General features: G+C 42.6%; 1 protein-coding gene across 1 annotated transcript in view; it reads left to right on the top strand.

Moving 5' to 3' along the window:
* The window catches only part of kiaa1217 (KIAA1217 ortholog), a gene marked incomplete at its 5' end in the record, with an annotated part of 109,030 nt that overhangs the window by 86,853 nt on the left and 8,519 nt on the right, over nucleotides 1–13,658 (top strand). Inside the window, 8 exons of the mRNA XM_083901309.1 lie at nucleotides 779–1,566; nucleotides 2,849–2,953; nucleotides 3,464–3,516; nucleotides 6,977–7,122; nucleotides 7,232–7,407; nucleotides 11,633–11,766; nucleotides 12,274–12,421; nucleotides 12,901–13,363. Coding sequence (XP_083757435.1) covers nucleotides 779–1,566; nucleotides 2,849–2,953; nucleotides 3,464–3,516; nucleotides 6,977–7,122; nucleotides 7,232–7,407; nucleotides 11,633–11,766; nucleotides 12,274–12,421; nucleotides 12,901–13,363 — 2,013 coding nt within the window. The remainder of the gene's footprint in view (nucleotides 1–778; nucleotides 1,567–2,848; nucleotides 2,954–3,463; nucleotides 3,517–6,976; nucleotides 7,123–7,231; nucleotides 7,408–11,632; nucleotides 11,767–12,273; nucleotides 12,422–12,900; nucleotides 13,364–13,658) is intronic.

Below are 13,658 nucleotides of genomic sequence, written 5' to 3'. Positions count from 1 at the left end.
GGTAGAACCTTAGCCCTTGTAGAAGGACCCTTTTGGAACCCTTATTTTAAAGAGTGTATTAAAGTATTTAAGACCTGTGATATATATTGCAAATCGAAAAATGGAATATGTCAAAACAAAAGCATGTGACGCAGCAAAACTTGTCATGTTTTGGTCTTTCAACAGTGTACCACAAGACTTTCACCTCTCATTTGTAGTTTTTACCATCTGCAGCCTCAAAAGCCACTCTCTTGCGATGTGTTTTATTAAACGTTGGCCTTTAACGGCCCCTAAACGGGTGCTGGGGGTTAAAGAGCAGTGGCCCAGATTAGCTGTGCTGTTTAATTAGTCTTTGGCAGAAAGAGCTTAGATCTGCTAATTAACCAGTTACCCTTTAGGCCTGAAAGGTGCATGTGAAAAAACTAACTTTTAGAAAGAACAACAGAGCTTGCAGAGCCTTTGCAAAGCAGCCGTTCTTGTGTAGTATTATTTTATAGAAGCATATCGAGGACTATAAGTGAAATGCTATGTGCGCAAAGATGGTAGCTTGTACCTGAAAGTGCATTTTCTCCTAAAAGCAACAGTGCCAACTGAGTTAGATGGATGTTTTTGTTTCAAGGGAATCTGAGGTGCAGAGATTCAGGTTATTGACAAAATAAACAGAAGCTAAAGCTCCTAAGTTTTCGGCGTAATCCTCAAATGATGGGATTTCTGTGCAGTATTTAAACTAGCAATAATTATAGTTTTGCATTATTTCGTGCAATAATAACGAGTATGGATGTTGTGTTGCTGCTTTTAGATGCAAAATGACGGACATCACCCGCTGAGACAACCGCCCATGGGTCCCCCAGCACACCATCCAATGCAGGGTGGGATCCCCCAATCTCCACACTCCATGCCCCCGTCCCCCTCCAGAATCCCATTTGGCTCACGGCCCGGCTCCTTACCCAGCAGCGGCACGATGCCGAGGGAGCGACTGTCCACTGCCAACGCCTCGGTGCGCTCCAACTCGCCGTGTCCCAGCGCCATCCTGGAGAGACGGGACGTCAAGCCGGACGAGAACATGGGCGGTAAGAGCCACAGTCTCTCCAGAGGAAACGAGGGGCTGTACGCAGATCCGTACCTACTCCAGGAGGGACGGCTGAGCATGGCGTCTGCTCATGGACCACACCCCAGCCCTGGCATGGACGGTCCAGAACATGTAATGGGAGGATTTCACCGCGCCTCCATCCGCTCCACAAGCTCTTACGGCGGGCCCAGCCCCACGGACACTGTAGACCACCCTTCGCTGTACAGGCAGAAGTCCAGAAACAGTCAGCTGCCTACGTTGGGCTCCAAGACTCCTCCACCATCCCCTCACAGAATGACCGAAGTACGGATGATCGACATCCACGGAGGGCCGCCTCCTCACGGCATGCCGCCTCACGGTGTTCCCATGGAGAGAGGCTCGCCAGTGCGCCAGTCCTTCAGGAAGGAGGAAGTAGCGGGGACCAAGCCCCGTGTCAACAGCATGACGTCGCCTGTGGTTTCAGACCTCGCGGGTCATCCCCTGGGGCCTGCTCCGCCCGCTGGTGAACATCAGACACGGTAAGAGTCAGAGGAACTGGGCATGATGATTAAAAAAAAAAGGTTTTCAAATTAGGATTTTTAGACCCCTTGCATGGGAGTATGGACTAACTCTGCATCCCAGTTTCACCCTAACCACTGGTTTCCTGGTTCATTTACACCGTCCGTGACAGGAGACAAAGAACATAACCTGTCCCCAGACTAATGCACACCATTATGCATCAGTTTGGTTTGTACGTAAACAAACAGCTCAGATATCTGACCGTTGTTTTCACTGTTTAATCTCTGAAAACCTCCGGTGTTATTTATAATAGAGCAAACGAGATAGCATCTGAAAACCCCCGGCCGACCACTGTATATTATTCTGATGCTCTGTCTTTCCGTGGAGTTTATTCAGTTTTAATTTTCATACCTGGCTTAGGTTGGTCCACTCTCTAACCGAGAGCACATAAACACAGAGAGAGTCGGGAAAGTGAGGGCTCAAAAACATGGACGTGACGGGGTTTTATGTGCATATTTGGGAAAAACCAAAGAAAAATATTGTCCAGGTTGGAAAAAATTTAAATGGTCCAATCAAACAGAACCAGTAGAGATTTCTTCTTGAGAATGTGGGAGGGGGTTTGAAGGAGAAAGTGCTGTGAAAATAAACACTCATGGCTCCATGTGAACTCTGCTGCATGACACTGAGGTTAGGCATTGCCGTGCCCACGTAAACCACATGGGTGTCTGTCTTTTGTCAATAGCACAGCGTCAGAAAAAACCCAAAAAAAAGCTATAAGATAAATGATTTGGAAACAAAAAAAGCCTCGAGTCGTACTAAGCAATCTCAGTGTGAGGTTCATGACTCACCCGTCTGATGTTTGGCTTTCTTAAGGCAGTCTATTTCTCAAATTGACCTTTCACTCTTCTCTTAGCGCGCAGATGGGACACTAAACAACAGGGACTTAAACATCCCAGTGTCAACATTTGAGATCGTCTGTGTCCCTTGAGTTCTCCACTGTTTGAACTCTTTGTTTTGCGAAGAGTCCGATGCAATTCAGACACCAGAAGTAATATTTACTCGGGCCATAATTGCTGATCGATCGCAAAATGATTCCCTCCTGTGCGGTTCATCCACGTATAGCAAGAAGATCCATCGTCGGCTGATTAAAAACAATTGATTATACTGTTACAGACCTCCCATTTTAAATCTGAGCCAATGTTTGCTCCGGTGGCAGCTGTGATATTATTATTATTATTATTATTATATTATTATTACAGTAGGCTTCAGTGTTGAAAGTAGAATTTTCTGATGTTTCTGCAGACAGCGAATGAAGGCTATGGAGCAACAGATTGCCAGCTTGACTGGTCTTGTTCAGCATGCACTTTTAAAGGGGCCAAAAAGTAGTGGCACCAAGGAGCCTCCAAGGTAAGCAATCACAGAATGAGGCGTCAGGGTAAACACAGTTTCCAATGAAAAAAAAAAAAAAGCCTGGCGTCTGCAGCCGGCGTAGGAAAAAAGATAAAGTATCCCTCCTTTAATGGCCATTCCAAACACTCAGGTGAAATAGCATCTCGTGAAGAGGAAATAGGTTTGACTGTGGATCTGATAGCGAAGTCATTTACTCCCTAGATAAATGGCCACTATGTGTGGGTTATCCTGCTGCATTTTCAACTCTTTGCATTTGGATCGTGCGTGTGGAGACTCGAGTGTGTTAATGTTGGCCTGACAGCTAAGTCTAAATGCGTACGCCTGTGACTGCAGTGAGTCTGTCGCCATGTTTAAACGCTGATGAGGTCTTGTTCACGTCATTAACATCTTCAACCTGTCTGCTCTGTCACTCTGTTCCCATCATACTTTGTGTTTGTGTACAAATACTAACATGTAAATGCAATTTTTCCTGCTCTAATGATTTTTTTTTTTTCCCTCCTTTGGCAGCAGCGAGAGACCGCCGAAGACGTCATCTCCCGCTCACAGTTCACAAAGCTCAGGTTAGTATCACATAGTAATCCCATGACTGTTTTCTTAAAAGACAAATCTTCAAGTGCACATAACACCTTGTGCAGACAAGCCCACACATCAGTGTCACTCAACAGTTGGAGGTAAAACAAAGTCAGGCTTCTGTGTCATCAGCGCATATTTCCCTCACAGTCCTTTCCCGCCTCGTATCTCCACTTTAATAGGAGTTCAGAGACGAGATCCAGCACTGGGGCTCACGCAAACCCCTCAAAGCACTTCTTAAAACACGATGCTATTACTTCTTCCGAGCCTGCCAAGATGATTCAGCGATTCAATCTCTGCTCTGCAGCAGTCTGTGGCTACTAGATCTAGATTTGATATAAAAAAAAAAAAAAAAAAAGATCTGCAAGTAGCAGAGAGGAAAACACAACAGTGAAACTTCATGTCATGACACACTTGCATGTGCAGAGGCATTTACTTGAGCTAAGGCCCACTTTACGTTACGATTTTCGCGACAGCAGGACTGGCGACAGCGGGAACCCCGTGTAAAGAGAATTCCCGCTGCCGTAGTCCCGCCGTCTTCAAATTTTCTCCCGACAACTGCGAAGCGGTCGCCCGACAACTCAGCGGGACTCCCCGACAACTTCAAAGTGCGTATAAAGAGAACGCGGCGGGGCTCGCGACAGCAGGAGGTCAGGGTTTAGGCGATTAGCATATAGCGCGGGACTTTTGTTCCCAAAAAAAAATGGCGGGGGTGAAGGATGGCGCTGGACGCTGTACGTGGAGCACCTCTGAAACCAAGTGCCTGATCAGTATCTGGTCGGAGGACGAGATCCAGAAGAAGCTGGAGTCGTCCAGGAACAAGATGGCCTACGTAAAAATGCAACAGCGGATGCGGGAGGCCGGCTACGATCGTACAGTCGAGCAAGTAAAGAGGAAAGTTGTAAGCGTAGCGGTGTGTCTAAAGACGTCCCGACAGCGGAAGATTTCGCCGCTGTCGCGAAAAGAGTGATGTAAAGTGGGCCAAAGCTTCAAAGTGTCAGATTATGTGTGTTTTTTATCTCACTAGTGTTTCATTTTCCACCTCTCGATTGCTTCTTTGTCGTCGTCACAAAGCCTGGACTACTTTCGATGGACAATGTGTCCCTGAGGCCCAAACACACACACACACACACATAAAAAAGCAGCAAGTTTGCATTGCAACCTGTACTTCAGGTCTGGGCAGCTGTCAGGTCGTTTGGAAGGTTGACACAATGACTGTGGCGTTCTGGGATTATGAAGACAAAAAGTTGTGTTCTGTTACTGTTCCCAGCAGAGGGGTTGAGTTGAGTCTGCGTCAAAGGAGGTTAAATAACATCGTCACTAACACCGACTCTGATGCTCCTCACTTCCTGTTTTAAACGCGTCTTAGATTTCAAGGAGTGTCGTTCGCAGGTTTTCTCGTGACCTTTCTAAGAATAACTTTTGGCTTAAATCCATCTCAACTCAACAAAGTTTTGAGGGTTAGACTTCGGTTTGCGTCAGGAGCAGGATTAGGGTTGAGCATTTGTAACAATATGCAAATATGGTGCTTTGCACTCAATCAAAGTGTAATAAAACAATTACAATCAATCGTCTAATACATTAAATAGCTTATCTGTTGCTTTTTATTAGTCTCGCTGTGTAAACTGTTGTGGATTTTATTGTCCACATTTCAAGACATCTTTAATATTTATGGGTTGGAGCCATTAAAATGAGGCCCGGCTGCATTTTTATTTGTGTAAAATTACATTTTAAAAATTCAACACTCGTTTGTCTTCTTTTCACAACCTGGGAACTACTTTCGACCAATAAAGTCTCCGTCTCCGGGGGAAATTGTGTTTAAAAAAAAAAAACACTGTAATTTGTGTGAACTAATATTATGGAAGTGTTTTATTTAAGTCTATTCTGAATTCATTCATTGATATTAAATCATCTCACATGATTGACGTGATTTAAACGTCTGCTGAATTGTATTATTTATTGTTTAGGGGCCGTTTAGGGACTCTCTACTCAAACCTCAAATATTAAAGCCCTTGGTTTCCATGGTTTCGACCTCTCCCTACGTCTGCGGCGGTAAATAAAACGCTGAAAACCGGTTGACAGACATTTCAGGGCCGCAGCCAATATTATGAGGGTGTGTAAATCTCTACTTACTGTTCAGAGGGGAAAATGACACCAGACACAGAGGTCAGGCGATTATTATTATTATTATTATTATTGAAAATAAGAAATATGAAGTAAGGTTGGCGTGTTTCCAGGGAAAAGATATGTACGCTTGTATGAACAGCCGAACCGATAATTTCTAGTGTCAAGTCACACGGGATGATGTAATGAGGATTTTTGAAAGGTAGTATACTCCCACTTGGAATGAAATTATCTTCACTCTTTTTGATGTGCTTGCGCAATACTTCAGTGTAATTTAGTGACACGATAAGCACGGCTATTAACCGAGATGTCTCCACAGTGTTCCGCAATAATAATATATTTAGTGCAGGGCACGTTAGCGGCGGTTAACGGCATCGACGTTAAAGCACTTTAACGCACGACTCCCGATTTGTTAAAATTAGTCTCTAAAGTAACACTAAACTTTAAAAACAGAGGCACACATACGCAGTACACAGGTACGCTAGTTTTTGTAGCGCTGCTCTTTCCGTTTAATAAACAGACCGCTCCGGTTCGACTGTAAGCGCGCTAACAGCGTTAACTAGCTTCTTTAGCGCTGTTAGCGCGCCTACAGTCAAACTGGAGTGGTCTGTTAAACAAAAATAGCAGCGCTACAAATAATTCCTTAGCTAACGGCGCTAAAGGAGCTATTCAACGGCGTTAGCGTGCCCAGCACTAATTATATTGCTTTATATATTTCTACGGTCTGAATTTTTAGGAAGCAAACTTGAATTCATCAATTTTTTTAACTCCTGGTCCAGCTGGTTCCCCAGTTATGGCTTGCGCAATATTTCAGTGTAATTTAGTGACACGATAAGCACGGCTATTAACCAAGATGTCTCCACAGTGTTCTGCAATAATAATATATTTAGGGCTGGGCAAGTTAGCGGCGGTTAATGGCGTCAACGTTAAAGCACTTTAACGCACGACGCTTGACCCCCGATTGTTAAAATGAGTCTCTAAAGTAACACTAAACTTTGAAAACAGAGGCACACATACACAGTACACAGGTACGCTAGTTATTTGTAGCACTGCTCTTTCCGTTTAATAAACAGGCTCCAGTTCTACTGTAAGCATGCTAACGGCGTTAATTAGCTCCTTTAGCTCCACCTACAGTCGACCTGGAGTCTGTTTATTAAACGAAAAGAGCAGCGCTACAAATATTCCCTTAGGTAACGGCGCTTAAGGAGCTAGTTAACGCTGTTAGCTTGCCCAGCACTAATTATATTGCTTTATATATTACTACGGTCATGATTTTTTGGAAGCAAACTTGAATTTTTTTTTTTTTTTTTTTTTTTTAAACTCCAGGTCCAGGTGGTTCCCCAGTTATGGCTCCAAAAACCAATGCAGCCCCACCAGACAAGAGCTCACTTCCGCTGAAACTCAACCTCCTGCAGTTCAGGAAGAACGTTTCTGACCTCAGGGTGCAACTCCATCAGATGAGACAGCTGCAGGCAAGACATCTTTTCTCCTTCTTATTAACTTACGAAGGCTCTAAGTTCACATTATTCACCCGTTTATTAAAATCTTTGTGTTTTGCTTTGTCGTGTTTTCCCCATTTAGCTCCAGAACCAGGAGGCGCTGCGGGTTCAGCTGAAGCGAACAGAGCAGGAAATCACTCTCAAACTGGCGGAGGCCATGCGGCGTCTCGAGGATCCAGTCCAGAAGCAGAGAGCTTTGGTGGAAGAAGACAGGCACAAGTACTTGGGACACGAGGAGCGCGTCCTCACACAACTTGGGTAAGCCTGTAGGGAAATTTACTGATTTCCTTCCATAATAAACTTTATTAACAGTATGCTTTATATCGGCTGTTTTTGTCTGCAGTGTTTCCAAAACTTTTTTTACGGTGCACCCACTTTTTAGACGTGACAAATCGTCGCTCCGTGGTATAAACTGTTACGAGGGCAAATTTGTGAATACGGCTGATAAATCTTTTTAGTTTTTATGTGTCACGCACTAAAGTGGCCAACCCTTGTTTGTTTACAAGACCTTAAAGGAATAACCGAGTCCGAGTCTGACAAACAAAAGCAAAGTTTTTCACAATCATGCAACAGCAAAAATAATCAAGAAAACATTACTTAATCTGCTATTTATGCAGCACCTAATGTAAACCAGCCACCTTTTATAGTTGGAGTGGATATAAATCAATTTATTTGAAGACATAAAATAAAAACTCCTGAGTTTTTATTTCATTTGTGATCTAATGTTTCATCCCTACAGAAGAGGATTAGGGCCACACAGGAAATAAATATTTGAGTTCTGACTTTGACTAACTGAGTTTAATGTCAGAATTCTGAGATTTAAAGCCCGTAATTCTTAGTTTTAAAGCCCGAAACTTTGAGTTTAAGGTCAGAATTTTGAAAATAAAGTCAGAATTGTCAGAATTCTGAGAATAAAACAGAATTCTGAGTTATAAATTCAGAAATTCTGAGGTTAAAGTCAGAAATTCTGTATTTAGTCAGAATTCTAAGTTTAAAGTCAGAACACGGAACATTTTTTTCCTGTGTGGCCCTAATCTTCTTCCATACATCCCAAACCGAAACTCAGGAGAAAAGAAGTTGATCCTGTAGAGGGCGCTGTTTTCTATTACAGTTGCAGGGGCAGACGAGAAGAGAGCACAGTTGTTGGTTTTATCTCCTGTCGTGAAAGTCCTGGAAAACACATTAGTTGCTTCAGTGCATGCAGCTCCAGCTGCAGTTAACGTGCTTCCATTTACAGGAAAATCCCCAAAAGGCTTCATTTTTTTTTTCATCAGCCCACCTGAGCTATCCAACCCTCGACTCTCTGACGAGCCAACGCCCTACAAATTACAGCCCACAGGTTTATACAGGCAGCGTCTGCCTCAGAGAGACACCAGTCTGCAACAACGATGAACTCAACAGTGGAGTAAATTGCCCTGCTCTTATTTTTAATTCACTTACGGCGTCGTGCTGACGAGGAGCATTCGTTCTGTTTCGGATGTTTACAAGCGAGGTCAAACCGTGTGTGTGTGTGTTGTCTTGCTCGGGCCAGACGGTGCTGAACACATGCTGCAACAATAATAATAATAATAATAATAATAATGACAACAGATGATGCAGACGGGGAAATGGACAGGTGGATGTAGGTGGATTTAGCTCTTAGTTACCGTGGCTATCAGCTGAAAGCAGTCATGAGTCGGGACGAAACACGGCGACTATGACAAGTCTTTGCTAAGAGTGGATTCTAGAAATGAGGATACAGGATGAAGTGTATGTTTTCTAATTACAAATACTATGATTTTATTTCACGTTAGAACTGAATGAATCTAGTTTCTAAAACCTGGAAAGGACGACGTTCTCAAATGTCTCGTCTTGTTGTCTTGTCCAAAAACTAGTGCTGTCAAACGTTAACGCGCCAACGGTGTCAACGTTAACGCACGACGCGTTTCCATGACGACTGACCGGAAAAAGACGCGCGTGACGTCATGTTTATGTGACTCCAGATTGTTGAAATGAGTCTCTAAAGTAACGCTAAACTTTAAAAACGGAGGCACAAATACGCAGTACGCTGGTTATTTGTAGCTCTGCTCTTTTCGTTCAAAAAACAGACCGCTCCAATTCCACTGTAGGCGCGCTAACGGCGCTAAAAGGAGCTAATGCAGCTAACAGAGCTAATTGGTACCGCGTTAACGCGCGTCAACCTATTGCACGGCACTACCAAAAACCAAAAATGATTCAGTTTTAATGATTTCTTTGTTATATGAAGCAAAGAAAACCAGAAAATATTCACATTTAAGAAGCTGAAATTTCAGAAAACGTGCTTTAATTCCTTAAAAACACTCGACACAATCAAAATAGTTGAAGGTTCATTTAGTAATCGATTAATCAAGTAATTGTTTCAGTCCTAGTTTGCAACACATTAACACACTTCATTATAATTCTCTTATTTATTTTATTTTTGAAATTATTATTCCTTTATTTAATTTGGAAGACCTCGTCGAGATTAATAATGTCTTTTAAAACACGGCCATGCAGCACATTTAGCTAGGTTTCAGACGGACAAATAAACAAATAACTAACATTTACAGAGAGTATAATATTCATAAAATATTCATCTGAAACAAGTATAAACTACAGAACGATTCAATATACACCATAACATTTTCACAGCCATTAATCTGGGCAACGACTGATAATGCGCCTGGGATTGTAAACAATCTGGACTCACGGGAAGACGTTCGCAAAGCCTTTTAAGTCGCATGTTTTGGATCGTATACTTTGACAACAGTCATTAGCAGCGTATGAAAAGAGGAAGATTTAAAACGCACACTGTGTTTCCACTCAAACAGAGTGGTTTGATAGAGAATCTGTGAGATGTACGATATGAAGGGCATTTGTGGAGGTTTTGGATACAAAAGGGAAATCTGTTTCCTTTGTCTTCGGGCTGGAATTTCCCATCACCAACAGGCCTTGACACAGCAGGGCGTTTAAAAAAAAATTCTCTGGCCTTTCCCGCTCCCTTTATGGGGGGGGAAGTGTTTTCTCCTGGGTACCTGGTCGCATAATGACACAGCATTTTAATCCCACTTTGCACACAATGTTATCACTCAGCACATTTTCCCCCCTCGGAGGAACCAGTTTTCTCAAGCAGCAGCAGCAGCAGCAGCAGCATGACGATGATGAGGATGATGATGATGTGTTTTCTCAGTGAGGAAGTGTCCAGTCACAAAATGTGCTCTCATTTTGATGCATAAACATTTACAGGAAGAGCTCAAACCAATCGAGTTTAAGCTGTCTGATTTAATTAAGTTACTGTCCTTGTTAATCCTTGTTTTACATATTACTCATTCTCTTCTTCTTTTTCATAGAAGATAACTCTGCTCTCACCTTTGCCCAATCAGTATCTCTGTGGTCTTTAAATGATTGCGCTCTGCCCCCTGCTGTTTGTAAAGAGTCGTACAGTTACAGTATATGCTGTATGTGACAGTATATCATCAACAAATAAGCAATTACTGCCTTATTGTGTGCCATAAAGTCACACGGTTTAGTTCTTTGCATTGTTAGACTTTATTTTTGTATATATACTGTATATTCTGTTATTTAAAGGTGCATTATTTAATATATAATGTAAATGTATATGTATATGTAATATATATATATGTATATATCTAAAGCAACTGGCCATAAAATCCTCCTAATATGTCACAGAGACTCAGGAATAATGTTCATACAACAAACTGAACTCACCAACAACAACAGTTCAGCCAAAATATTTGCATTAAAAAAATATTTTGTATATGTCGTAAAATCATGTTTTGGCATGTGGCGCCACCTACCGCCGTCTACCAATCATTGCAGTCAGTAGAGTCTCAGCTGCCGAGCAACCACGGGTTGCCAGTTACGTCTGAGCTACAACGGCAGAGAAAACGAAACCTAAAAGACCTCTGTATTTTGAATTTTGGTGTAGTAACCATTTTTGGCCACATTCTTACATATGGTGCCTTTAAATTTAGTTTGCTAATTCTTATTTTATTCAATTCTTTTTTTCTATCATCCCACATAGCCACACAGCACCTTACCTTCTGAGTTTTTTATTACTGTTTGGGCCGACCGGGATCAGAGACTGAAATTCTGTTCCTACATTCTTAGAAATAAAAGAACTAAGTAGAACCATATAAGGTTCTTCAGCTTGTCCTCATAGGAGAACCCTTTTTGGCTCAATGTAGAACCTTCTATGAAGAAACCCTTAGTGTTACCAAGAACCCTTTTAAAACCCTTTATTCAGAAAAGGGGTTTTGAAGAGTTCTCTGGATCAAAATTAGTGTTACCACGAACCCTTGAACAACAAATGGTTCCAGGTAGAACCTCAGCCCTTGTAGAAGAACACTTTTGGAACCCTTATTTCTAAGAGAGTAATGTGTGTTGGAATGACAAAGAATCAAAGAATAAAGATTCTTGACACTAAAGTACAATATTCTCTGTGTTTGTTTCTTTGTCTCTGCAGCGATCTGGAGCAGTACGTCGGCTCGTTGCAGAAGGACTCGTCCTCAGCGACGCACAGAGCCGTGACGCTGAAGGACGTGGAAGAGGGAGCGGTGACTCTGAGGAAGGTGGGAGAATCTCTGGCTGGGCTCAAAGGTAATGACGACGACGACGAGGACGGGGAGAACACAAATTAGCTGTTAACGTGCACAACATGACAAACAAAAGAGTCGAATATTCAAAGCGAGTGTCGAAGCAATAACGCGTGTCGTAAATTAAACCAAACAGAGAGCTGTAAAACAGGATTTGCGAGCCAGCTAAGTGATTAATGTTGTCAAAGTTACAGACTGGACCTTTATCTTATCTACGATTATGCAATATTTGAGCATAATTGCACAAGGGTTTTCTAATCATCCAATAGTTTGCAGCTAGAATAGTCATTTACCACATTAACAATGTATAGAGTGTATTTCTGATTCATTTAATGTTATATTCATTTTAAAAAAATAAGGACATTTCTAAGTGACCCCAAACTTTTGAACAGTAGTGTCGATAATGATTGAAAATATTGGACTTTATCCAATTGCACAGTACCTGCAAGTGAGTTGGTCACCCTAAAAATGTAGAGAATATGAAATATGGTGTGATGTTTCTCTTCTCCAGGTGAGTTCCCAGCCCTCCAGACCAGAATGCGGGCCGTGCTGAGGGTGGAAGTAGAAGCGGTGAAGTTCTTGAAAGAGGAACCTCACAAACTGGACAGCATGCTGAAAAGGGTCAAAGGCCTGACTGACACTCTCAGCGGCCTCAGAAGGTAAAGGACACGTCAAAGTGTATGTGTACGTGTGGGAGATTGTGCTATTAGACGACCGCAGAGAGCCAGCCCTCATTCCATTCCATTCCAGAGGTCAGTCCGCGCGGACAGACTCGTACGGCGTCCTGCTTGATTTACGCCTTCACTGAACCGATAAGTGAATTCATTTGGTGGACGCTGCTGCGGCACATCATTTCCATTCTCAAAATGTCACAGACTCCCAAACTCACTCTCTCTGTTGCTCTCTCCATTTGACTTTTTATCTAAAACGTGCGCCGTTGCCAAACCATAAGACACTAAATCATAGTGTTTTGGTGGTGTTTTTATCCTTCCTGTCAGAATTAATCAACATTTTCTTCCAACTTTATTACAGGGTTTGGTGTGCTTTCAAATTCGTATGAGAAAATCAACAAAACCATAAATTTTAATTGGGATATAAAATTGATTTCTGCCTCTTTTTTTTTCCGTCCCTGCTGCAGACATGCTACTGAGGGTTCCCAGAAGGCTCCTGATCCCTCTGCTAATATCCCAGTGGACTACAGCCTCACAGCAGCTGCTTCAGAGGCTCCTGTTGATGCTCAGCCCAGCTCCACCTCAGCCTCGCTGGATCACCAGAGCTCTACCGTCAGGTCAGAGGTGATGCCCTCCTCCCCGGTGGTTATCCATCACGTCCAGAGCTCCCCGGTCCTCATGCAGCAGTCCCAGCAGTCGGCGGCCTTGACTGCTCAGCCCAGTCCTCCGCTCACGCCCAGCCCGACCCAGGGGCCCAGCCCCAACCCAATCAAGAGTCAAGGCAGGGAGTCTCCCAAAGACACGACCGTGGAACCACCGAGTCCCCTCCGTCAGAAGAGGACGCCGCTGAATAATGGCAACCAGGATCTTGTCATCGAGGAACTGCAGATCAATAAGGACAAAAGCAAAACCAGGGTTATGTCCATAGAGGTATGTGGTTTTAAGCTATTTTCATCTAACACAAGCAGTTTGGGTATTTGGGTCTCTATTTCTTTGGGAGATTTTTATTTTTTTCCCCTATTTTCCAAACTATTTATTATTCCTAATAATGTAAAAAACAACAATTTATAAATGAAATATTAAATACAAAAAAACTTTTTTTAATCAAATTTCAAAGGGTAAACTTACAGAAATAAGAAAGAATAAGCCAATTCATAAAATAATAATCATCCAAAAATTGGCCCACTTATTCGTCAGGCCCAATTAGTCATTATTTTATCGTCAT

This window comes from Microchirus variegatus (genome assembly GCF_963457635.1).
Source record: "Microchirus variegatus genome assembly, chromosome: 15".
NCBI lineage: Eukaryota > Metazoa > Chordata > Actinopteri > Pleuronectiformes > Soleidae > Microchirus > Microchirus variegatus.
Note: the sequence above shows the minus strand (reverse complement) of the source record. Positions and strands in the feature narration are given on the sequence as shown.